At 38.7% G+C, this 27,078-nt stretch overlaps 1 protein-coding gene across 3 annotated transcripts; it reads left to right on the forward strand.

The window, feature by feature from the left end:
* The first annotated feature begins 10,409 nt into the window (after positions 1-10,409).
* LOC131222763 (casein kinase 1-like protein 2) lies at positions 10,410-25,993 on the forward strand. 3 transcript variants are annotated; one of them, XM_058217952.1, is made up of 15 exons: positions 10,410-10,747; positions 10,815-10,931; positions 11,052-11,092; positions 12,212-12,281; positions 12,391-12,539; positions 12,637-12,732; positions 12,832-12,902; positions 13,115-13,176; positions 13,360-13,423; positions 13,529-13,613; positions 13,712-13,838; positions 14,902-14,984; positions 15,086-15,149; positions 15,839-15,981; positions 25,197-25,993. In XM_058217952.1, exons 2-15 carry the CDS (start codon positions 10,856-10,858, stop codon positions 25,491-25,493), a joined length of 1,428 nt encoding a protein of 475 aa, XP_058073935.1. In that variant the 5' UTR covers positions 10,410-10,747; positions 10,815-10,855; the 3' UTR covers positions 25,494-25,993. The 3 variants fall into 3 exon arrangements, with proteins under 3 accessions (XP_058073935.1, XP_058073936.1, XP_058073934.1); XM_058217953.1 differs by having other exon boundaries at positions 10,841-10,931; XM_058217951.1 differs by having other exon boundaries at positions 10,410-10,931.
* Positions 25,994-27,078: the final 1,085 nt, after the last annotated feature.

Consider the following 27,078-nt stretch of genomic DNA (forward strand, 5'->3'; position numbering starts at 1 on the left):
TTTACAATAGCATCCAAATTAGAGCAGCTCACCGTGTTGTTTATTTTTCATCCAACTTGTTCATAAGGCCATGTAGACCCATATGAAGGGAGAATATAAATATGCCGGATCAAAAACTTCTATGCCGTCACTAAGTTTTCAATGCTAAGATTTTAATCCCAACTTCCCGTGTAATCCACTTGACCCTTCAATCTGCTTCTTTTTGAGCTTATGCCCTAAAATGATAGGTAAAAATGGATGAATGGCTTGGATAAAAAATATAATTCAGTGGGCCCCACAGATCACCAGACAGGACCGTCCGTCTCTAGACAGGTCTTTTAGGACCAACTGCCCCATTTAGGTTGTTTTTGTTACCGTCCGCTCCCTACCTTTTCAAAACAACCAGAAGTACCCCCTTTCATTGAAGAAAATAGAATGATTTCCAAATTGACTGTACGTTGGATGTGCGTGTGTTTCACGGGTCTAAGGAATACCTGACAAAATGAAACACATGCAGGGATTTGAGCTTTTCTTCTGGTTGTATCCACCATTTCGATCTTTCAACTTAAAAAGTCAGGCCATTTCAGACATCTGGGACCACAGATGGAAGCTTTCCATCTAGTGGGGTATAATGTATAGAACTAGATTTGTGGCCAACATGAGTCTTGAAATGTCCTGATTTATCGGCATCACTTTGTACAGGTGTATGTGTCAGATGAGTGTTTTGGATGACATATACACACCACAGTCGATGATGGAATCCACGTACAATTTGGATCATTTTAGTGGTTGGACTTCCCATCTCAACCATTTGATTTAGCTTGAAATTTAGGCCTCGCTCAAACATAAGGTGGGTGCCCTATGGATGGGGTTGATCTCATCCACATCAGCAAATAGGCAAGCCCCTGCGGGACACCGATGTTGGATTTAAATTATAGATTCATAATTCAGTAAAATAATAAAGAAACCGAAAAATGACAGATAGGCTAAAGCACATGTGATCATGTTGTCCTAAGTGTTATTTGCTCTTTCTCAAGGTAATTGAGAATGTTGACAGGTTAAAGGCAAATCACTTATAAAATATGATGAGTTTGAATATGGTTTTGTGTTCAACAAATACGAAAAACCATGAACGGAATTTTGTATACACAAAAAGCAAAAATTCAAAATTTAGAAAGAAGATTTGAAAATTATAGAAATTTAGACCACTATGTTGGTTTGTATCTTGAGGTCTTCTGGCTAATATTCGTATGAACCTTATCAACTCATTAGAGTACATAGTTGCTCTTCTTATTAAGTTGCAAGTGAGAATAATCCAAGCAGTGCTTATATGGGCCAAGGTTGCTAACTGTTTTCATCTAGGACCATAAATAAATATGATCGTTAAATGACTGTTGGTGAGAAACCAGCTGTTATTGGCAATTTCTGACCGTTGCGTATGTGACATAATTACTGCTGCATGCTAGCCATTTAGACTCAATGGCTAGCTGTTTTATTGCTATTGGATTAGTCACATGCAACAATTTCTGCATGATCTGAATTAATGTTGCATGAGGAGTTACACTTCACTCCAATGCGAAGTGTAAAGTGTGTCACCAATGCCTCTACAGCCACACTGCTTCACATGCCCACGCTCTCGCATTGAACTCAAGCTTGAAATTGTGATCGCAATGGAGCTCGTGCGTCCCTGAACAAGCAAATCCCAGTACTCCACGGATCAACCCAATAAATAATAAGGTACTATACACCCAAACATATTAACACATTTTTTTTTTTAATTCTCTTCTTTTCGATATAAGACTATTCCCAAAAACAATAAATCACAAGTTTTTTAAATAAGAACTTTTATTACTTTATATATATTTTTATTATTAAAATATTTTTTCTCAATATTTTGTAGCCGATCGCCTAGAGACCGTGTCACCAGTGCTATCCCTAGTCATTCGACTTTGTAGGGCAAAACAGATGTATGTGTTTTATCTGCACCATTCTTGTGGTTTTTCACTTCATTTTAATGCATGAGCTGAAAAATAAGAAGATTCAAAGCTCAAGTGGATCACACCACAGGAAACGGTAGTGATTTAATGCCTATCATTGAAATTTTATTACAGGGCCACAAAAATTTTAGATCAAGCTGAAAGTTTTGTTTTTCCTTCGTTCAAGCAGGCATGTATGACATTATGAAGATGTTGGTTGGCAAATATACGTCATGGTGGCCCTGGGAAGGTTTCGACCGTGGGTGTCATTATCCCCACAGTTTCCTGTGGTGTGGTCCACTTAAGCTTTGTATCTGCCTCATTTTTACCCCAGTGGCCTAAAATGATCTGGAAAATTGGATGGACGGCATGGATAAAACAAATACATTACGGTGGGCTCCACAGAAGAGAGTCATCATGGATATCCTGCTGAGAGGGTCTCTAGTCATCACCATCCTCCCCTGCACGGCTACCTATGCCCCAAATGAACAGATTTTTGAGTTCTATGATCAAACATAAAGGCTGTTCACCTGTGAAGAGGTTGGATCTAATGAAATTTCTTTCCAAGTGGCTCTCTTGGCAAAAGTAACCTACACTAGGGAGACATGTGAGGTACGGGCGGTCCATCAAAGCAAAAGGAGAAAATTATCAAATGGTTGAAAAATCCAACTAAGTGATTATGTTTGTTGACTTTCCACCATATAAAGTGAGACCTCTGATATAAACGGTCTGGATCACTGGAAAATGACCCAAATTCAAAGGCTAAAATACCTGCAGATTGCGTTGCAATACACGGAAACGTGCTTGGGGTACTACATTTTTTTATAACAAATCTTTCGAGATGAAGTATACCAGGGAAAGAAATCTCTCCGATGGAACATCGGACCACTTCAAATCTATCCTGCAATTGGGTAGTTTCCACCGTTGGATGGAATGTTTTTTTAAAGATCTGGACCATTCATATGGTAGTGTATGCTGCAAACATACTGTGGACCCCACGAAAAATATTGGTCCACTAATTGGAGAGGTCACACTTATAGGAGAAGTGGTAGCAAATAGACCAACCGTCCAAGTTTAAATTACATGCGTGGCTCACTTGATGAGTGTATTAACCTGACTTTTTGCACGGGTGACACCTAATGAATGCCTCAGATCGATCACACGTGAGCCATGATACAACATAAACAAGGTGATGAGGGCCCACATGCTAATGTCGAACAAAGGTATGATTGGAATGGATGCAGAGTTTATAGCGTCGGGCTGTTTCCTTAACACGCAAGTAAAAAGGGGAAGCAGATTGGATGGTGACGGTAGGCCACCCAGCTAAGTGATGCTGGGCACTATGGAGCACACCATATTGTATGTGTTTTATCCATGCCATTCATCTGTTTTATCAGCTAATTTTAGGACGTGGCCAAAAAATTGAAGCAGATCAACCACACCACAGGAAATAATTGTAATTGAACACCCACCATTGAAAAATTATTGGGAGCTACAAAAACTTTGGATCAAGCTGATATTTGTCTTTTCCCTTCATCCAGGTCCATGTGACATTATCAACAGTTTGGATGGTAAATAAACATTAGGGTGGGCCCTAGGAAGGTTTCAACGGTGGTTGTCACTATCTCCACCGTTTCCTATGGTGTGGTCCACTTGAACTTTATAAGTTATTCATGCACGAAAATCAGCTAAATAAACAGATGCACGGAGTAGATATAAAACACATACATCATGGTGGGCCTCACTGCGTGTTGTTTGGGTCACCACCCAATCCACTAAAAAGAGGTCATTTAGTCAAACACGAGGGCCAGTTGGGAACAAAGATAATATGAGGGGGTGATTCGTCTCATTAGCCCAGCTGGAGGGGAGTTTGGTCCTTTATCTCTTTCTTAAATTCATGAATTTTCCAAATTACTATGCTTGACCGTAAAAAAGTTCCACAAAACTTCCTCATGGAACTTGGGGCAAAAACAAAGTTTGATTTTAAGAACTATTAATTTGGTGTGCCTACATCTCCACGATCCATCTACCAAAAATAGTAATGATTGGACAAGCATCACCCATTTAGTTATTGTAAGTTTTGTTAGTTAGATGTAGATTGCTTCTTTAAGGAACCATTTGGTTGCGTGAAAAGCTTATACTTGTCTTGGTTATGTTTTGTAAAGTGGTGGAGAAGTTATCTTACATATAGAAATGTACATGCCTAATTTTAAGATAAGCTAAATCTTAAGATGAGCTGTATAAAATCTAATTATCTACAAGTCTAAGATCTAATTACAAATTAGAGATCTTAATTATAGATTGTACAGTCTAATATGTTTCTCCTAATCAATTATCTGAATTATTTTGCCCTTGACTAAATATTCTTATGTTGTTTATTAAGCAATTCTGAAAGATTACTTGACACATATGACACATGCACATTAACTATTTGGTACATGTAGTGTTTGTGTAATGCTTGAAAATATATAATGACATTTGTGAAACATGCAAAGGTGCTTGAATATTTATGCTGGTACATTTTTAGTGCTTGAAGATATATGAGCGCATGCAAAACTTAGAACCTATAAATGTAATGCATGTGTAGTGCTTAAAAGTGTACAATAACATATGTGACACATGCAAGGTGCTTGAATATTTATAATGCCTCATATTGGGTGCTTGAGGATGTATATTAGCACATGCAGTGCATGCACACTTTACTGCAAGTATTATTAAAATGCATGAAAGGCAACTGAAGGTTGAACGTGATACATTTGTATGGTTTGAAAATGGTTGACAATGAAAGTTGTGTATCATAACTAAATAATGTGGTATGTACCACAATTAGAACATGCAAATCTAATATATATATATATATATATATATATATATATAGGAACAACAAAACCCTAAAATGACCACAATGTGATCATCTTGTTCTTAATTTAATTTTACCATCATCTAAACCTTATCCCAACTACACCCTGATCCATAGCTCGAGTGGTAGATTGAGTGGAGATACTCTTGTTTCAACACTGAGGTCTTGGTATCAATTCCCTAGTAGAGATAGCTAACAGCGAAGTACGTGTTGACAGTGGGGTGTGTACCAACGAGCTAACCCAAAAAGAAAAAGCCTTATCCCAACTACTAGTGGTTGGTCCGTATGATATGAGGCTCTTTTAGGGCCTATTTGGATCAGAAGTTGCTTAAGCTACTTATTCCACAATTGCTTACCTTAGTTTCTATTTATTAAGAAGATAAATATGTTGGACAAACAATATACATCTTAGCTTTTCCTCTCTTTCGTCTCCTCGGCTGCCTTTCTTTGACAACTTATAAAAAGTAAAAAAAGCTACAAATTAACTAAAGTGATTATATACTTTGAGGTAAAAATGTTACTTATAATTAATTATAACCCAAACTTATCTAAAATAAGTCACTTATCTATTGATGTAAGTAGAAAAAGTAACTTATTTGGTGGCATCCAGACGTGCCCTAATGCATGTTACTCAAAAGGTGACCATGATCTCTCCTAAAATCAAACATCACATTTAAATTTGTGGACAGCCTAAATGGAAATCCTTGTCCAAGGTAGACATAGCCAAACGCAAGAAAATGCTTACTTAGACATGGATGTCCATGTCTTAAATGTTGCTTTCCATGCATCCCAACTGAATCTCTTAAATATTCTAACTGCGAACCATTCATCAATAACTACTACCATAGACAAATCCCTTTGCCTTTTGTGGTATGGCCTATCCCATAGGTTCCAATAGCACGGATTACCAGTCATTCTTGGAGGTGTAGAATTTGGATTTTGATGAATTTGATGACTTTGTCAGTTTATAAGATCACACGTCATCAATACTAACTCCTCTATATTTATATACTTCTTTTCCTTCGAAGGAAGTGGACTGCTAAGCTCCTTAAATGTGCTGATGTCACACACCATTGGGAGATCCAAACTGTCCACCAGGTGGGAATGATCCTGTAGTTTCAATGGCCCAAAAACTATACTGTTCCACTTATCAGATGGCAATGATCTATGAGGCTGCTACGAAAAAGCTGGCATCCTTCATTTTTTTCTCACTGTGATCTGCATGACCAATATCCCGGCTTGAAATTAATCCATAATATCTACATGGTAAGACTCTCAAGATCCACAATTTCATATCTAACACATGTGCCAGGCATCACCACAGAAAGAGAGCTAGCATGCTTTTTTCATACGTCAAATCCCCTTACCTTCCTTAGGACATGTTTGGATACATGGAATTCAAGTCAATTAAAGGAAAAGAAAATTCGAATAAGATTTTCATAATCACTATTGAATTGTGGATTCTGATTTTAGAGTAGTTGTTCGTATAACAAGTGGAAGTATCACATTTCTCTCATGACTCCATAATTCAAGTTATAGAAAAGTGTAATTGTTTCTTTAAGGAAATTATTTTTCTTTTTACAATCTTGTAGATACCTCACCTAAAATGAGAGAACTTACTTTGTAGGATTTTATTTGAACTTAAAATTGGCCTTGAATCGGCCCAAAGAAATAATGCAAACCTAAAATGATTATACGGAAAGGATCCCCAGGACCAACGGGAGCCAACCAACGGATCGAATGATGTGGCACCACCGGATTTGCCAGGTTAGCCTTAAGATTGCTGAGATGGCAAAAATGCTTTAAAAATATGGAAAAGTACAATTCGATTCCCGGTTGGTGACCAAAGTTAGCTTACTCTTATCATTGAAAAGACTTTGAAAAATGCAAAATTTGGCAACGTCAATGCTAGTGAGAATTCGATTCCCACCAGGTTAGTATATAAAGTGCGGTTCGGATTAGTTGCTTGGAAAACAAGTGAGCTTGCTTAAGAAAAGAGCCCTTGGGGAGAGAAGAGTACTAGTCTCGGGGTTTATGTGAGAGTTCTTTCTTCAGCACGTCGAAAGGCTGCCAAATTCAAAAGAGAAAATGAAACTTTTTAAAAAAATAAAAAAGTTCAATCTTGCTTATCTACTACTGCTTTCATTTCCTTCTCACACTTAACTAAGCTCATGTTCAAATACACACATTCAATCTTACACATCTGCTATTACTACTTTCCTTTTTTACTTTCTTATTTTGGTGAGTTAGGTCTTTTTAAAGCTTAGTTAAATCCTCACAAAATTCAAAATTCTGATAAAGTAGAAATCTCATGTGTGGCATGAGCGGCAAAATGATTCTTAATTTTTTATTTTTTATTTGTCACTGAAACCTTTATTTAAAATCTTTAGCTGTAGACTAACGGAAAGGGTCACTTAAGTTAGGAAATCTGACTTTTAATCAATTTTACAATATCTAGCCAGCAATAAATTATGAGTCTTCATTGGCTAATTAATGATGACTCCAAATTATATGCGCATAATATCATCTCGTCAACATTATAACTCAACTACATTCAATACAAGAAGAAAATTAAGAGTATGTGAGGCCCATTGGTGGGGCAAAATTTGCGTATCCACATAACAAAAAATGTTGTATCAAAGGAAACCCTTTTCTTATTAATTGTTTGGCATGAAATAAAAATAACAAAAAAATTCTAAATATTGGACCACTACATTAAACCTGGATAAGTTGAGTTGGTATTAGTGGGCCTTTGTTTAGATAGAGGGAACGTAAAGGCATCCATTACTGTTAGTGGATGCCATAAAAAAGATTTTCATATCAAGGGATTTTAAAGGCATCCATTATGTGCATTTTTATGACCATTGATGTATTTCTTAACCATACATTTGTAGACCACTAATCAAAGGGTTTGAATTTTGTGAATTAGGATTTTTTTTTAATTTTTTGGAAGATCTCCATTAAAGGAACCCATCATATCAGCTTTTTGGATCACCTAAATATAAGCTCCACATTAACTATCTGGCACACCAGGACGACTCATGGATCCAGTCATATCAGTGCATTAAAATCCAGAAAATGAAGAGCCAGTTGCCAAAGATCAGAAGGAAGAAACGGCCTGGCTGGAGATCCAATGAAAATGAGTTGTTAATCACTACTTTTGAAATTTTAGGGGTGTTAGGTGAAGAAAACAATCCTAAGATTGGACAACACCCACCAAAATTGGATTTGAAACAATCCCAGATTAATCAATTCAGAATTGATGAATTCCATCATCCAAAAACAGATCCCTTTTAAGTATCACCCACAAAATTCATGTGCACAATGGTACGGCCTATCAAGTGGTTGGGCCCACCATTTATAGTCTACTGACTAATAGTCTATTCGAAACGACTATTTGGACCGTTCAATCCATTTAATTTTGCCCATGTGATTGTAAGTCTTCGGCTATTTATTATTTGATCTTTGACTTCTTTGAGTGGTTAGATCATCCCATGGTGTACAATTGTGGGGCTATCTTTGTACGGTTCGGATTTTGCACACGTTTTTAAAGATTTGAAAGAGGAATATTTGGAATACTCCCGAGGTGTATGGTACCGGTACTCTCACACGAAATGGAATATCCGATGGCAGGGTATCAAAAAGTCGGTAATATCCACGGGGACTTGTGGCTGCCTACAGAGTCCTTAGCCTAGTAGGCTTTTTGGGCCCAGCCAATGTTTTGGCTGGACGTGTTAAATGATCCTTGATCTGGGTATGGAGTGATTTCATAAGGCCCATCAATTAAGGGCCCAGATTGGGCCTCAAACAAACGACCAATGGGCCATTGTTGCATGTACCCAGGAGTTCGTTGAAATGGACCCATGGTACCTTTATCCAGACCATTTTTTTGGTGGACTATGGCCCAAAATTTTCCTTGATAAGAAAATCCTAATATTTCATTTGGATGGTTTACAAACTGAAAAAGCCCCCAAGACAGGATATTGCAATTTGGGGTATTTTTGGGGTATGGCCCATCCATGGTCTGTAGATCAACGGTCCGAATCACTGGACAACAGTCTACGCGGCCACTATTGTTCAGCAATCCAGATCTAGATCTGTTGTGTACTACCATAACTAGAGCATGCCAAAAAAATGTCCTGGAAATCTTAACATTTCAATTTGTAGTCCGTTGATGGTTACAATGGGGATGTGGTAAACATGAGGTGATCATAACTGTTATTCTGGTGGGGCATGTAGGCTGTACCTGAAAACTCAAAGGGAGTGGACTTTCATGGTGGTGAGATATCTTATTTGTGATGATAAATGAACAGTACCACGAATAAGCAGTCCACATTGATAATTCATTAAAACAGTTACATTAGTCTAATTACTCTGTATACTACCATCTAAAGGGCTATTTAGATTGGGCAAAGCTATGTTGTGACAAACAGTCACAACAGTTGTATTTCATGGTTTGTCAATCCTTCAGTTCATGAAAACTAATATTCTTTAAGGGCCTGTTTGGTACCTAAGCTTGGGTGGGATGGAATTGCATTCGGTCTTATGCAAATTCTTTGGAAAGATTGAGATTATTTGGGATGGAATTGCATTTGATTTTATATAAGATTTTTATTGGATTTTGAAGCCCACTACACTTATAGGCCCCATATTTTTGCATGTATTTTATTCATGCTGTCTGCCAATATGTGCTCTTTACCTGTGACATTTGAGTCATATGTGTGTGCCCAAGTGACTTGCATTAGTTATAAATTTGGTTTGTCGATTGTAATTTCACTCTCTACCAAACATGAGTTTCACGTTACGCAACTACTCTTCCTTTAAAAAGAATTTGATCCAAAATATAAGGATTGGATGGTCAAAATATAACAATGGTATTTTCAGGCACGCAATATTGCACAATAATAATGTTAATTCCATCTAACACATTTTTATATCATCAAATCCCATGGCCTAAATAGGCTTTCAAATTGCTTGATTTTTTAAATTTCTATAAAAATGTAAAGTAAATGAGTCATCACCATTATTCTCAGGTGTTCAAAGAGGATTTATAGCATGTGAATCAGATGCTAATTACCATGGTAAAAAAGGAAGTAAAATAAATTATAATTATTACATTTTCACCTTATAAAACTATCTTTCTACACCCAATGTAAAGAAATCATGATTGTAACAAATGTAAATGATGTCACCCCATTTAAATCAGCCCTTAGACAAGTAGCTATCCATCCATATGACTGAGTTGGTACAAGTGGGGCGCATGTATATCCAAGAGCCCAATGCGTGTCATAGATCCTTCTTGATTGGAAAATCCTATCCCTTGGATAGGTCACTAGAGTCAAGATGGTTCAAAAGCACTCAATGAGAAAAGAGTGCAATAACTTGGACGGGAAGGATCTTCCAATCCAAGAGATTCTATCTATCAACCGAAGGGACCGTCAGATCAATGGCCTGGATCACCGAATCAACGGGCCATTTAAACATACAAACTCAAGCCCAGGTCGAGGATTGATATGTGGTTGGGCGGACCCAAGGCCCATCAGCAAACAGAACCAAGGAAGAGGGGGGAGAGAGAGAGAGACAACTCTTACGTTGTCCGCACTTGGAAGTCCTCGTCGATTGGATCAAAGCGTGATGAGAGAGAAAGAAAAGAAAAGAAAAGAAGAAAGTAAAAAAAAAAAAAAAACACAATATCATGACGCTTTCTCCTCTTACTAACCTTTCCCTTTCTCCCTCTATTCTCCCTTCTTCTCTTCTACGGATGAGAAACATACCTCAAAAACCCTAGATCTCTCTCCCCTTCTCTTCTCTCTCTCTCCCCCCCTCTTCTCTCTTCCTTTTTTATCCTCCGATCTCTCTCTGTCTCTCTGTCTCTCTCTCATTTTCTTCGTCGATGCAATGTTCTTAATCGATCAAAAATCGCCGTAACTCGGTAATTTCTTGTGCGATCGGTGGGCTTCCTTTTTTATCTACCTTTTTTTTTTTGGTTTTATTTATAGGGTTAGGTTTCGAAATTCGGATCTAGGATTTCGTTTCTCAAATGGAGCCTCGTGTCGGGAACAAGTTCCGTCTCGGTCGCAAGATCGGGAGCGGCTCCTTCGGAGAGATCTATTTAGGTACCTTCGTCGCTCCTTTTTCCCCTTTTGTTCCCATTTTTTTTTTTCTCGTTTGACATCTTCAATTTCTAGAATTCTAGAGCTCTTTGATTGGTTGCACTGTTCTTGAAATTTTTTCAGGTACAAATATTCAGACGAACGAGGAGGTTGCCATTAAGCTTGTAAGCCTTTTCTTCCTTTTTTACTCAGAAAATCTGACTCTTTTTAATTTTAATTTTTGGCTTCATTGCATCTGCTCAATGCGTTTCCTTTGATAATAAAATGTTCTTTATTGAATGTGCAGATAGGAATCGACACTGTGAAGTAAATTGTACAGTTCAATATATATATATATATATATATATATATATATATATATATATATATATATATATATATATATATATATATATATATATATATATATATCTAATTGAAAGCAATCTAATCTAATTGATTGCAAAATTTGAGCGGAGCTATGTTTTTTGGGACAAGTTCGGTAACAAAATGCACCAACAGCTCCGGTTCCTGCTGCTTTCCGCTCCTTAAAAATATAATCACACACACATTGGATGTGATGGAGTTTACCATCAGTTTGTGACAGCATTGCTACTCTTGCGTATATCTGTAGCCCAACCTTCATAAGCATATTCAATACATGACATGCATGCGGAATCCCAGTCATCCATTGGCAGTAGTCGTGGACTAGTCTGCAGATTTCGTAGCACAAGAATCACACTAGCCTGGTCATCAGGTAGGGCACACGGTATAATAATGTGGACCATTTGTCAACACATTTTTAATTGTGAACTGATTTCATGCTTTGCGGCTCATCTGATGACCGGACTGTTTTGATTCTTGGGCCTTGGCTTCTAGGAGTTGTGGGCCACCTGATTGACAGCTTGAGTCTGCATGTGTGCCATGTTGGTGCATATTCAGGTGTACCAGCAATGGGCTGTACACTATACATGGGATTAGCGAATATCTGACATGAAAAACTTTTTATTCTATGGGGCTTTGTGCATTTTGGGTTCTTGTTGGAGAAGGCGTTTCACCTTGCAACTGCAATGGATTGTTTTTAATGTGATTTGAGTTTGTGGAAAGCTGATCTATGCCTTTTCACACTCCTGAAGTATGTGCATTTTCCATTTTCCTTTTCATGACCCACGTTTTATTAATATTTGTCCTTTCATGCATGTTTCTGCTTGAGTGTAATCTATCCTACCCTGAACATAAGGAATTGCCTCAAAAGTGATGCTTGTGTTCCCTTTTTTTACCAGTGTTTCTTTGTTTCTTTCTAGGAAAATGTCAAGACAAAGCATCCCCAATTGTTGTATGAATCAAAGTTGTACAGGATCCTACAGGGAGGAAGTAATGAAATTTCTTGTTTCTTTTGATTGTGATTTTGCATTTTTCTAGTCATATTTCCTTAAATTATTATTTTTTTTGTTTGCAACTTTTCTTTTTTAAAATTTGGCAGCTGGAATTCCAAATGTTAGATGGTTTGGCGTTGAAGGTGACTATAATGTTCTAGTGATGGACTTGTTGGGTCCGAGCTTGGAAGACCTTTTCAACTTCTGCAGTAGGAAACTGTCCTTGAAGTCTGTTCTTATGCTCGCCGATCAAATGGTAAGGTTCTGTCTATTTTCCATTCATGGTGTGTTATTTATATGGCAGTTTGTTTGGTATGGCTGTTTTCTTGCGATCCTTATTGTTTTTATGCCAGATCAACCGAGTTGAGTTTGTTCATGCCAAGTCTTTTCTACATCGAGATATCAAGCCAGATAATTTTCTTATGGGCTTAGGGAGACGAGCAAATCAGGTGATTTACTGGTTTTTTGAAGTTTATTTTGGGTGTTCTGTTCAGGAGCATTATGAATATTTGGCATGATGTGCGGTGTACTGTTGCACTGGCATATAGGTGTACGCCATTGACTTTGGTCTTGCTAAGAAGTATAGAGATACTTCAACCCACCAACACATTCCTTACAGGTCAGTTGCTTGTTATTCCTTTTATCTGTTTAATGCTGCTAGAAACTGGACAAACATTTATTTATTTAATTTTTTTTTTTAGCTACATAATCAATATTTTTTTCTTAGGATTCTTGTGCGTCACTTGTTTTAAAATAGAATGTAGTAACTGCTTAACAAGTTACTAATACCTTTTTTGTGGGCATGCGGTCCTGTTGTCTTGAATATTGCAGAGAGAATAAGAATTTGACAGGGACTGCGAGATACGCGAGCATGAACACCCATCTTGGCATTGGTACGTAACACATAATTTGGCACAATATTCTTTGTTTACAATCCTATAGATGAATGCCAATTGAGCATTTTGGTCTTGATTGACTATGGCAATGATCTCCTGATTAGGATATCGAATGTGTGGCACAGTTTTTTCCATTCAAGGTTTGTGAATTTCTGACTGTGTTGTTCTCTTTCTGCTAAGAACAAAGCCGGAGGGATGATCTGGAATCTCTTGGATATGTTCTTATGTATTTCCTAAGGGGAAGGTGCGTGTTTCTCATCCGTAGTTTCCATGGAATTTGCATGGCTCTCAGGTGTGATCCTTTTTTTTTTTTTTTTTACTAAATGATTTTTTCTTCTTTTTTTTCTAGTCTTCCATGGCAGGGCCTGAAAGCAGGTACTAAGAAACAGAAGTATGAGAAAATCAGTGAAAGAAAAGTTTCCACATCTATTGAGGTAGTTGTCTTTTAAACAAAAATAGGTGCTTGCCGCTATATGTATATATTTTTGTTATGACAAAATTATAATGTGGAAGTTCACTACTTGTTCCCCAGGCCTTATGTCGAGGTTATCCTACGGAATTTGCATCGTACTTCCATTACTGTCGTTCTCTACGGTTTGATGACAAACCAGATTATGCTTATCTGAAAAGAATATTTCGTGACCTTTTCATTCGTGAAGGTTCAAACTTTTCTTGATTCTTACTCTTTACATGCATCACTAAAATTCTGAACTGCATCTGGATTAGTTGTTAATTTTATTTTGGCGACTTCAGGTTTCCTAGTGGAAATCTTTTGTTTTGGCTAACATTTCATTTTGGACAAAACATGCTAAAACGTTAAGAAGTTTTGGAAGTTTTGAAAACTAAAATAGAAAATATGCTACGAATAACAAAATCTAGGTAACATGTATTGCACATAGAATACAACAATACCTAGAATACAACAATTCCTCAATATCAGATCTAATATGGTTTGGAAAGATGATAAAATCATTGTAGAATGAAGTCACACAAGCCACCATCACAAAGTCATAATGCGTTAATAGATTAGTTGTTATTTACCGAAGATAAAGAGGAATAATTTGGAATTTTGGACCCGCCATCAAAGGATTCTTTTTTGGAAAAAGGCCATAAAAAGGAAAGACAGATCCTGGGTTAGAGTTATGGTCCAAAGGGGAAGTAGGAGAGCCCAAGGATTTGTATGTTTTAAACCCACTAAAATACACCTGAAAATTCCTGCAAAAATGACCTCAAAAGTTTTTTTTTTTTTTTTTTAATAAGTTTTCCGCGATTTCCTCGTGAATCAATTTTAGTTGAAAGAGACTTGATTTCGGTTGTTTTGTCTGAAACAGACTGAAATTTCACTAATTGAAGAATGTCCAAAATTTTGCCAACCAAAATCAGGGGTGTTTCTGTTCCATACCTGGATTGAAAATGAAATGAAATCGACTACCAAGTGATTGGTTGCAATGGAAGATTAAAATAAAATAAAATCAGCATTCCGTGTGGATTTGCTACAAAATTAGTGCCAATCTTCAATTCAATACTGATGACATGAGATTTCTTTTTTGAAGAATCAGATTTTTTATAAAGAAAATAAAACATGGATAACGAGGAAGTACCAAGTCCTATATTGATTGCTTGAATTTGATTTGTGCTTGCAATACTGTTTGGTTTGGCGTTTTCATTATTGATATTCTTTTTTTTTTTTAATTTAAATTTTTTTATTTTTTATTTTTTCAGGTTTTCAATTTGATTATGTGTTCGACTGGACCATTTTGAAATATCAGCAATCACAAATTGCAAGTGCTCCTCCACGTACTCTTGTATGTGACATTTTAGCATGACATGCTCTTTTCTTCCTTAAGAAGCTTGTGTTTTGAGATTGACTTCTTCCTGTTTTTGAACCCTTTTCCTCTTCTTTAAGGGCCCCGCCGCTGGAACAAGCTCTGGGATGCCCCCTGCTATTGCTAGTGCTGATAGGCAGCCAGGTAGCTTTTCAGCTTTCTTGTTTTCTTCTTCCTGGTTCTCTATCCTTTTGAAAGATCTTGTGTTTCTTTCTTTCCCTTTGTTTCCTCTGTGTTTCCTCTGTGTTTCTTCTTCTTTTTCCACTTCATTTCATTCGTGGTGATGCATTAATGTAAAATTTCATATGCTTGTGTTTCTTTCTTTCATCTGTTGCCGTAAAATAAATAAATAAATGTCAGGTCCTTTCTCTATCTTATACCTAATTTTTGACACGCCTGCCTTGTGACCGTGTGCTTATATTATTTGCAATCTTTTGCAATTCATATAGAAATAGGACTAAAAATTTTCCAGCTTTGAAGTTAGATGAATCTTCACTGTACTGAAGTAGAAGATGCATGTAATGCTTTTTGAGTCATGAAAGGCAGCCAGGAGTACATGCACATAGATCACACAGGAGGAAGGCATGTTGAAAATTAGGCATGAGATGGATACGGACCTAATTTTTAACATGCCTCTCTGCCTCCTGTGTGACTACGTGCCTCTATGTTCTTTGCAACCTTTCATGGTTCATACTTTATATAGAACGAAGACTTACTTTTTTTCTGCTTTAAAGTTTGATAAATCATACTCTACTGAAATGAAGTAGAAGTTACATTTTATGCTTTTGATCTGCATCAGGATACTACTAAGTGCTTTTATGACATTTTCCCAGCTGGTGAAGAAGGAAGGGCAACTGGTGGTTGGTCGATGGATGCCTCCCGTCGTAGAGTGTCAGGACCAGCTGTAAATGCAGGCAGCTTATCAAAGCAGAAGAACCCCGTCGCAAATGATTCAGCTGTCACTAAAGATACTATGGTGAGTTCACTTTTTGATGCTACCTTTACTCCTTTAGTAAAGCATATTGAGGACAGTAGGATCTATGATGATACGTAAAAAAACCTATTGAGGCCAGTTCATTCTCTCTTGAGATCGTTAGTCTTTTATCTATGTGATTGATTGACATAGTATGGAGCACACAATTGAACCCAGAATTTAGAAGAATGGAATAGGAACATGCGTACTAGATCTGTGATTCAGAATCTCTTGGAAACTCCTATGTAATTGCAAAAAAGAATGATGAAAAAGAAAGGGCACTGTTGAAGGACTTCAATAGCCATTTAATTGTCTCAAGTCGAAAAAGAAAAAGATGAAAAGGAAAGGGGACTGTTGAAGCCCGAAAGACTTCAATAGCCCCTCTTAATAGTCTAAAGTATTTGATGGAAGAAGATGAATCTCCTTCTAATGGACCAATACAGCAAATACCAAACTTAAACCAATAAAAAACATCATGTATATTCCCTGTGTGGCCCTGTATATAGGCCTTTCACTATCTTCTTTCCTACAACTTAAACAGTAATTGTCGTAGCTTGCGAAACAAGAAATTGTGGAAACTAACTCCCATTTTCTTTAAAATAGGTAACTATAGATACTAATTATGCTATCCTATGTGTGGATATGGCTGAAGTATACAGTTGTAAACAGTGAAGCTGTTTGGGGCCCATAATCTAATCAGACCACCTGTGGGGCCCACCAATCTGATTGGGTGGACTATATGTATCTTTTGCATTTATACAAATTGTGGTCTCCATCTCCTCTTTTCAGATGTCATGACAGGGATCAGTTAAAAAACCCCCCCCCCCCCCCCCCGCCTAGAGAGAGAGAGAGAGAGAGGAGTGCCTCTGAAGGCATGGCCACATGGAAGGTGACTTGGTGTCCCCATGGGCGCGGATTGGGTCCTACACAGCAGGGCTCTGTGGGGTCCACCGTGATGTAAATGTTTTATCTACGCCGTTCAACGATTTTTTCATATCATTTTAAGGTATGAACCAAAAAAGTAAGTAGTTACAAGGCTTAAGTGGACCACAAAGTGGGGATTGAACTTTCACCATTAAAAACTTCTTGGGAGCTGGAGAAGTTTTGAATCAAGCTGATATTTGTGTTTTCACTTCATCCACGTCTACATGACCTTATTTATAGGTTGGATGGTAATAAAACATCACTTTGGCCCTTAGAAAGGTTTCAACGGTGGGTGTCATTATCAGTGCATCTTCCTTTGGTGTGGTCCACGGGAGCTGCGGACCTGCCTCAATTTTAGTATCTGACTTTAAAATGATCTGATAAAAGCGGTGAAAGGAGTGGATAAAACATTTACATCACGGTGGGCCCCACAGAGCCCTGCCCGGATGGATTACTGTCCGGGCGGGGATAGGACGCAATCTGCATCCGTGTCCCCATAATTGCTGTAGACATAATACATAGATGAGATTGGAACTGTTTGTTTAGTAGGTCATATGCTGAATGAGTGAAACTAAAAATACACTGTTTGGACAACTAGACCTACACTAAAAGACAAGAAGCAGCGACAGTTCACAGAGAGAAATTTCATTTACAAGATGGTCAGGAATCAGTATAGTCCTGCCAAATACTGAATGAGTGACAAATACTGAATGAGTGACACTAAAAATACTGAATGAGTGACACTAAAAATACACTGTTTGGACAACTAGACCTACACTAAAAGACAAGAAGCAGCGACAGTTCACAGAGAGAAATTTCATTTACAAGATGGTCAGGAATCAGTATAGTCCTGCCAAGGCAATTTTTGGTCAGGGCTAATCAGTGGCGTTAGCGGCCACGGGATGCATGGTTATCGTCATACACATGCCTACTTGTACAGCAGACAATATGGAGGCACGGAAATGCTGTGCCAACGCAATCCTGATTCCGAGTGCTCATCCAAACAGTTTGCTTGGGCAGGTGTTCCGGCAAGTGGGCCCCATACACTTCATTTTAGATTCACGTATCTTTAAGTGCAACTTTCTTCTGCTTAATCACAATTCTGCATAGTTTAAAATAGAAAAGAAAAAGGAAAGAAAAGAAAATGTAAACACATGAAGATTGTGATTAAGCAGAAGAAATTGCCGCATTAGCAATGGGAATCTGATTTGTGGATGGCATGGGGCTCATTACATTCCTGATTTTGAGGGATCTCCTATCCAAATGAAGTCTTCACAATTTTGAAAATCTGCACATGTTTCATGTGTTAGCCACCTGAAACTGAAACTACATATCTTAGAAATCCACTGCACTTATCTTAAAAGTCCTTGAACATTTTTACATATCGATGAATGTTTATAATTAAACAAGTAATGACACCATTATCAAAATAACTTGTTAATAAAAGCTTCTAGTGTTTTAAATAGCACGTAGCTTGTTGTGTAGCGTTCAGCCCTCTATAGTCTGTAGCATAAGCTACATTGCGTGTAGCATAAACTACACAATACTTCTATTATTTTAATTCAAAAGGAGGGAAAATATGATAAAATAGTAAGAATAAATGTTTTAAAAAAGGAAAATAAATAAATGGCTAAGAAATTATTCATTATTTCAAGTAAAAGCATGTTCGAGCAAGTATTAGTGATCATTTTTCAAAAGCCAATCCACTTATATTTAAACCAAATTAGATCATTATAACATCAAAAACTTTCTAAGCAAATGGACAGCCACATGATATAAAACAAGATCATTGAAAACAATGGACAGCCACATGATATAAAACAAGATCATTGAAAACAATGGGCAGCCACAATACAAAAAAAATGGATCCACCCTACTAGACTGAGCGATGGGCCACACCATAAAAACAATGGTCAACTATGAGCCCACTAAGAATTAGATTGCTCCCTTAGAAATGAATAAAAATTATAGTTATTGTTTTTGCTTTTTTTTGAGGGCCAGAGGGGTGCATGCGTTTGGGTTTTAGGGTTCGAAGCCTTCTTTCGAAACCCTCAAGTAATTTTTTTGGTTAAAACGTGAGTTCCACACCATTAAACACAAGTCTTAAGTCCTCAGCCATACACGTGGGGGCCCCATTTATAGATGGTTACAATTGTTTGATATTGGTAAATCTAGGTATTAAGGCTCGAAAGAGGGGTTTTGAAATAGTTTTTTTGTAATTTTTTTGTTAAATTGTGAGTTCCACACCATTATATGCAATTAATTAGTCCTCAGCCACGCAGGCATTTATGGGATGGTTAAGATTGTTTGATATGGGTACATATACAAATATTCTCCATCTACAATAGGAACTGCTATGTGGATGGTCTAGATGGCTCTTCATCATTACCACGTGTGAGAAGGATGGGTCACCACCATTTGATGTCATTAGTTCAACTAACAGCATTAGAATTAGTTTTAGGGAAAAAAAAACAAAGAATGGTGTAGCTTATGCTACACGCTACGGCCCTACAGGGAATTTGTGTCATTTTGATGCACTAAGTAGCGTTGTAGCTAAGCTACGCCACGTAGCATACACTTCTGTTATGCTACGCATGCTATTTAAAACACTGAGAGCTTCATGCACCCCTCAATTGGGAATAATCTGTCCAAATGTAGGCACCTTCAAGCTAAGCACAAGAATTGCAAAAAAGTAGAAACAATAACTAGAGTTTTTTTTATTAATTTCTAAGGTGCCTTGATACAACTCATGGTAGGCCCTAAAATAGGCTTTTAAACTTATAAAAAAGGAAGTACTTAATGCCATTGACAACTAATGATTTATTGCAAAAATTGAAAAAACAGATAAGAAAGATGCTTAATGGATGGGAAATATCTAATAAGACTTATTACATGGCTGGATGATTGATTTTGCATAGCTAGCTACTTAATTAGGATGCATGACTAAGTTACTATAGGCAAATTCAGCAATGGGTATCATTAGGTCCCACAGAGTTATATGACTGCGGACAAGACATAACTTGCCCAAGCTATGGTTGACCACTTCCATTTGACCATTGGTCTGAAGGTGGTAGGCACTAAAGAACTGAAGCTTTGTCTTCGTTGCTGCCTAAAGAGTTTTCCAAAAATAGCTCATCAACTCAGTGTATCACGATCTGACACAATTGAGGGCAAACCTCTCGAAAAAGTAATTGAGCAATCTTGAGAGTGTTTGTTGTTTTCGAACATGGTCTGAAATGCACAATCTTTAAAAATCGGTCTACCACTATAAATATTGAATCAACTTTTCGGACAACCTTTCGCAAACCTAGAACAAGGTCTATGCTAAGATCTTCTCACAGATAATGTGAAATCAGTAGTGGTTGATGCAATCCACTGTTTTTCTTTTGACCTTCAGCAAGTTGTCAAACCCTGCATAACTGACAGATCTTCACGAGATTCGATTTTAGACGAGGCCAAAAGTATCTCTCTCCAACGAGGTTAGGGTCTTATCACGACTTAATTGACCATTACATCCACCATCGTATAATTCCCTCGCATGTAGCCATCAGGGTGTCCCTCAGAACAAGTAGCGATCAGGGTGTCTTACATTCTTTCCACTAAGAATGTATCTGTAGATGCATCCAAAATCCTTGTCTTCAACATACATGCTGTATTTCTTTGAATCTCAGGACAATGATAGACATCGATGATAATAAATGTGCACAATGGATCATGGCATTAGTAACACGTTTGTCCTACCAGCCTTGTAACGGATGATAAAGGAAAACTCTTGTAGGTAAGCGCTTCACTTGACATGACGAGCACTCATCCTTTGTTGAGAGTTTAGATACTTGAATGCTTCATGATCGAAGTATAGGACAAACTCATTGCCAACCAAATAGTGACGTCAATGCTGTAGAGTCTAAGTAACGACATAAAACTCAAAGTCATAAGCGGAGTTTTGTGCTTCGCATCGGAGAACTTCTCGTTGAAGAATGTTATTGGATGGCCCTCCTGATTGAGAACCCCAACAATAGCGATGTTGTAAGTGTTAGCGTTCACCTCAAATATCTTCTTAAAGTCCAGAAGGCGCAAAACTGAAGCATTAGTCATTTTTCATTCATCTTAAAGTCATATCAAACGCTCTTGTTTCCGCCCTTGTCCATCGAAACTCTGTTTCATGCAATCAATGTTTGGAGACATGATGTTGTTTAAGTTCCATAGAAAATGTCTGTAAATTGTGGTGAGGCCATGGAAACTATGAACTTCAGAAATAGCAGTAGGTGTTAGCTAATGGCTTTTATCTTGGTGGGATGCACCTCTACACCTTGTGACGAGACAATGTACCCTAAGAAGACTCCGATGTACTCATGAAAGTGCACATTCTAAGGTTGATGTAGAAGTGCTTGACTGCTTGTGGTAAATGACTCCAAAAGTAAGACCTAGGTGATTGTAGGAATGTCGTCAAAGTAGACAACGACAAACTTTCCAATAAAGGGGTGTAACAATTGGGTCATGACACCACGAAAGTGCTAGGCGCGTTTGTCAGGCCAAATGGCATGATCAACCACCCATAGAGATCGCCTTTTGTTTTAAATGCCGTCTTCTATTCATCACCAGGCCGGATGCGGATATGGTGGTATCCATTGCGAAGATCAATCTTGGAGAGGACACTAGTAGGTGGCATCAAGTTCAACATACCATCTAGCTGAGGAATGGGGAAGTGGTACTTCACTGTAATTTTATTAATAGCTCGTCTGTCCACACATATGTCAACTTTCATCCTTCTTGAGGGTAAGGAGGGCTGGCAACCTGACACAACATATGGGCTTAGGCTTTTTCGGATGTAGCCTTTTTTTGCAACTCATCAACTTGACGCTTCAATTTGGCGTGCTCGGTTGGACTCATTTGGTATGTTGATAAGTTAGATAAGGATGTTTTGGGAATCAAATCTATGGCATATTGAATATCCCGTAGCAAAGGCAACTCCTCAAACAGATTATCAGGGACTAAATCTTGGAAGTTATGGAGCATATATTTGATTTAATTAAGAATAGGCTCATCCTGATCAGTAATAGGCACTTGCACCTGTTTTGTGACTAGATCGAACATTATGCCTTTCTCTTTGCTCTCTTCTTCAAACTTCCACATGGTGTGGACATGAGAGTTAGGAAGGACAATTGATGTAAACGATGGGGGCGTAAATGAGAGAGGTGATGTAGGCTACAATGGGCTAAAGTGGATCCTACAACCTCGCCATGGCAAAGTATGCGTGTTAGCCTCACCATCTCTTTGTACTTTCCGATCAAAGAGCCAAGGTTGCCAGAGAAAGATGTATGTGACATTCATAGGAATTATGTTACACCAAATGTCGTTCTCATAGATGGCAATTTTAAATGACACCAAAATACCTTTGAAATACAGGGATGGTTGTATCATCGACCCATGCAACCTTATATGGGTTTGGATGCATGGGTGAATGTGGATCTATCGACCTCGCCATAGGAAAGTGTGCATGTTAACCTTACCATTGTTTTGTACTTTTCAATCAAAGAAGTAAGGTTGCCCGAGAAGGATGTAGGTGACATTCATCGGAATTATGTTATACCAAATGTCGTCTTCATAGATGCCGATTTTAAAAGACAGCAAACACCTTCGAATTACAGAGATGGCAGTGTCATTGACCCATGCAACCTTATTTGGTTTTGGATGCCTGTCAATTGGTAATTTGAGCTTATCAATTACCTCTTGTGAGACGATGTACGTCTCACTACCGCCATCGATGACCATGTTACGTAACCTACCTTGGCATTTTACCTATGTATGGAAAGTAGTAGTCCGTTGCTAGTCTTCCTATTCCTCGATGGTGGTAAGGAGGTGGCGTATGATAAGAGTGAGGCCTTCAACCTTAACTTCAACCATGGTTTCAGTTTTTTTTGTGTGGGGGGGGGGGGGTGGGACCTCTAGTTATGATATAGGCCCTACATTCCATCTCGATGTGCTCACCGTAATACATAGGGTTGTCCTAAGAGTAAGGGTCCTCATTACCGCAATAGTGGAGGTTCTTGACTCATAGACACTCGTTAAGAAAAGTGTCCTCTATGTCTGCAATGGTAACAATCAACATCTTGCCATTATCGCCTAAGGGGAGGATAAGGATTGGGACTTCGCCCTCTGGTGTCATATCGTTGCAACGCTAGTTGCCTTTGATATGAATTCTACAGCAGAGGGCGCTGCAATGGTTGTGGTTTCTTTATTGGTGGAGTCTGCATCCGTGGGCGCGACTGAAAAGGGTAGTAGCCTTGCATAGGAGTTAAGATGTGAATTCAGATCTTTCCTCACAGAATGTTCCTCGGGTGGAAGAGCTAAAACGTCAGTGAGTATGCTGCCGCAACTGCTGTTCAACTCCTTGAGCATTCCGATGAATACTGTTGGCTGACTCAAAATCATGCATGACCATCTCACGTTGGATCTCTTGCTGTAACTCTGCCTAGTGGCGGTTAGCTATTACACGATCGGTTTCTACAAGCTTACAATGGATAGAAAACTCATTGAACTTCTTAGTGTAGTCTTACTCTGCTAAAATTTCCTGTTTGAATGCAAGGAGCTCTTGGAGAAGGCTATCTATGTTGTCTAAAGGAAAATTACTTACTTTTCAGCTTATCTCTCATGTTAGCCCATCTGGTGATAGTAGGGTGACCCATGATGAGATTATTGTCATCAATGCTGCATTACTAGATTCTTGTTGGTCCCTTTAGCTTGACCTTGACAAATGCCACTTGCTATACATCGTCCATGTCGTACAATGCAAAATAATCTTCAAGCATTGTAGTTCACTTGTCAAAAGCCCTTGTATCAAGGCAATTCATGAAGTTCAGAATTCGAACTCGTACTTTCTTGGTGATTTCGTCTTTCTTGGGCGTCTCTATCGAAGCGTCATGGACTCACTCTGCAAAGAGCCATTGCATGAAGTCGTAAACAAATTCCCAATACCATTTTGATTCAGCGAAGGTTCTGGCTAGAACCCTGGTTGTGGATTTGGGTTACAATCAACGTCTCTGATAGAATCACGTTGCTCTCCATGTTGTTCTCCACGTAGCTGGTCAACAGTGGCTTCCAAGCAGGCTTCCCTTGTGAAATAACTCAATGATGCAATTGTCTCGTTGTTAATAAGTAAACCTCCCTTGATAGATGTGACCACTATGGGTAGACATCATATTAGGAAAGCGATGTCAACAAAGTAATGGATGGAATATTGGGCGGTTTCTGGTTTAGAACAGAAGATTGTTAATGGGTTGAGATTTAGGCTTTAATGGGTTGGATCGGGTTGGATTTGGGCTGTTAATGGTTGGATTTTGGGCTTTTAATGGGCTATAATAGGGGATGAATTTGGACTGGATTATGGCTGATTTTTTGAGGCTTTTAATGGGCTGGAATAAGGGCTGGATTTTGGACTTTTAATGGGATGCAATTGGGGCTGGGTTTGGACTAGAATTGGGCTGATTTTGGGGGCTTTAATGGGCTGATTTTTTGCAGCTTTTAATGGGCTGGATTTTGGAGGGTAGATGGCGGCTGAAATTTCAGCAGTCTTGTCAATTGGACGTTCAGGCTTTGTAATAGAAAAGAAAAAAAGTGAAGGGGTAGGAGTAATAAATGCAATGAAGAGAATAAAGGAGAAGATGCAGATTTTTATGAATAAAGATGCAGTTTGATTTTCTTTTTCAGCACCTTTAAAAAAACTGATCTTCATTTTTTAAACATAAACTGAATATTATATTTGATATTGTTGTCAATGAATTCTGGCACTTTAAGATTACTTCAAGAGGCTGAGCTCCCCATTCGTTCCAGAGAGGGAATTTCCCTGTTTGGAACTTAGATTTGGATTGTGGGGCCTATGGTTGGTCTATCCAAGCCATTGGTCTAATGGCCCCCATCATGGATGGACCCCATTCCTGAAAACCTCCAAAATCGGAAGATGCTAGCCATCAAAGATTGGTCTTTCCCCATTGTATGTGGTTTGTTTGTGAATTTCTTCTTAACAATGTATTTGCCTGCCAACAACGGGAAGGTTAAAGTTGACCAAATGAGGATATTCTGGGAATGCTCCATCCATGGTCAGGGCTGCCAGAACAGTGGCTTGGATAGACCAACCATGGGCTCCACATCTGCAAACTAAAGTTCTGTACAGGAAAGTTCACTGTTTTGAATGAATAGGGGATTTGGCCTCTCACATCACTAGTTACAAAATATATTATGTTGTTTGCATATGCTATATTCTTTTATGAATTGAACCTCATGCTCAAAGCATGCAGTTGTCCAGTTCCACATTCCTGGGGCGGTCAAGCGGATCATCGAGGCGTGCTGCTGTTTCCAGCAGCCGTGATGCTATTGTGGGGAGCGAGGCAGACCATTCTCGTTCCCGCACAACAGAGGCAAGCCCTGGAGGGTTCCGCAAGGTTGTGAGTGCGCAGAGAAGTTCGCCTGTTGGCTCCTCGGAGCCCAAACGCTCGTCTTCTGGTAGGAACGCCTCTAACATAAAGAACTATGAGTCCACACTGAAGGGCATGGAGTGCCTGAATTTCGACACTGAAGAGCGGCTGCACTATTAGTAGAGAGAAGGCTGGTTGCACCACTAGATTTCTCTTTCACCTTACCTGCCTACCCTCTGTAAATCATAAACTGGTGTACTAATACATTCGGGAGTGGAATGGTTGTTTCTTTTGAGTTGTGATTTGAGGGAAGCCTCTGATTTCGAAACACGAGAAGATGTCATTGCTCCGCTGGACACCCTTCGAGGCTACTCAACAATAAAAAAGTAAAAGGGGCCGAAGAGCCGTGCCTAACTGAGCCAAAGTCAAGGTAAGGCTGTGTCTATATTATGTGTTGAGTTGCGTTGTCATGACTTCCCTGTCATTTACGTTAGTGTTCTTTCTATATTTACAATTTCATTCCTTTTCATTACTGTGTTTCCTAGGAAGCCGGGTTCCTCCCTTTCCCATGTTTCTTTGGAAACTGGTCTATATTTTTTAGGCTATGTTTGCATTGGGCGACCATTTCAACATTCATGCCACCCATTGTTTGTATTGATTTGCTTTTCTTTTTTCTTCTACTTTTTCTTCTTTTTTTATTATGCTGAATCCAAATGCTACAGGAGATTCAATGTGTGCGAGTGAGACTACTACATGCCTATTTTGGACCCAGATTCGGTGGATCTGGGGAACTATTGAGGTGGGTGGATCTGTGATTGTGGGGCCTATCGTGATGTGTGTTTTATATCCACGCTGTCCATCTGTATTTTGCCAGCTCATTTTAAGGCATGAGCCCAAAAATGAAGCATATCACCGCTGGAAACAGTGGTGATTGAACACCCACCATTAAGAACTTGGGGGGCCACAAGTTTTGGGTCAAGCTGATATTTGTGTTTTCCCTTCGTACAGGTATGTGTGACCTTATCAACAGGTTGGATGGCAAACAAACATTACGGTGGGCCCTAGGAAGTTTTTAATGGTGGGTGTTCAATCACTATCACCAATGTTTCCTGTGGTGTGGTCCACCTGAGATCTGGATCTGCTTCATTTTTGGGCATATGCCCTAAAATGAGCTGGCAAAAATGGATGGACAGCATGGATATCAAAAACATGTACCGTGGTGGACCCCACAGTTACGGATGCACCCGCATGTCATGCTGTTTTATCTCTGGAAAATGCATGCGTGGCTCACGTGTGGTAATGATCTTAATTGAATAGAGAAGAATAATATCATGTGGCTTGCATCTTTGCATAGTACATAAGGTTTTCAGGTGTGACAGGTGGGTCCCATGGTTTCGTAATCCAGACCATTGGTCCGTTGTTTCCGAAAGGGATGAAACATGCCCAAAAAACTTTTGGATGGGGGGCAAACTTAGCCTTGCAATTCGGGGCCTACAGTTAGATGTGGTTTAGAAAAATAGATCGGGTTCCACATTCAACTGAGGAAAAGGTTCATCTTCCACTCACTCAGGGAAACCACCGGTGCCCCCATTCTTCATCCAGAGTGGGACTCAGCGAGGAAGTGGTCTGGATACCGAACCATTAACCCAACTTGTCCAAATTAAAAACCTGTGTTTACTGTGCAGGCCAGGCATCATACGATTCAACATGAATCAATATATTTGACTTGTGTTCACCTCTTGCATGCAAATCATATGTGAATGGC

This window comes from Magnolia sinica, chromosome 13 (assembly GCF_029962835.1).
Source record: "Magnolia sinica isolate HGM2019 chromosome 13, MsV1, whole genome shotgun sequence".
Classification (NCBI taxonomy): Eukaryota; Viridiplantae; Streptophyta; class Magnoliopsida; order Magnoliales; family Magnoliaceae; genus Magnolia; species Magnolia sinica.